The sequence below is a fragment of the Merops nubicus genome, unplaced genomic scaffold (genome assembly GCF_000691845.1).
Source record: "Merops nubicus isolate BGI_N331 unplaced genomic scaffold, ASM69184v1 scaffold33185, whole genome shotgun sequence".
In the NCBI taxonomy this organism is placed as follows: Eukaryota; Metazoa; Chordata; class Aves; order Coraciiformes; family Meropidae; genus Merops; species Merops nubicus.
The window spans coordinates 1,686-2,064 of record NW_008610858.1 but is presented as its reverse complement, the minus strand read 5'-3'; the positions used below and the strand labels follow the sequence as shown (position 1 = coordinate 2,064).

The window sequence follows — 379 nt, the reverse complement described above, 5'->3', positions numbered from 1 at the left end:
GCGGGGGAAGAGCCGGCGAAGACACATCGGGAGTGAGGAGCGCCGGGAGCACCAGGCACTGCCCACACCATTAAAGCACTGTGCCCCACCTGCTGCCCTTTGCTTTGGCACCGGAGTGGAGGCTGGGAGAATGGGACAGGGGCATTTATTTGGTCCGGGGCACTGTGCCCGCAGCAGGCGCTGGCCTCACTTGGCCATGTAGTACTGTGTGGGCACAAAGGGCATCTTGGTGATGAGGGCCGGGTGCTGCTTCTTCCGCACCTCAACGGTGAGCGCGGTGCCAGCCCGGCTGTGCGCCGCCTCCACATAGCCCATGGCGATGTTCTTGCCCAGGGAGGGCGAGGGGCAGCCACTGGTCACCGTACCCGGGGATGGGGGG

The 379-nt window shown here is 65.7% G+C and overlaps 1 protein-coding gene across 1 annotated transcript in view; it reads right to left on the bottom strand.

The window, feature by feature from the left end:
- Positions 1–186: 186 nt before the first annotated feature.
- AMT (aminomethyltransferase) overlaps positions 187–379 on the bottom strand; it is a gene marked incomplete at its 5' end in the record, with an annotated part of 1,871 nt that continues 1,678 nt past the window's right edge. The window contains one exon of the mRNA XM_008941041.1: positions 187–367. Coding sequence (XP_008939289.1) covers positions 187–367 — 181 coding nt within the window. The remainder of the gene's footprint in view (positions 368–379) is intronic.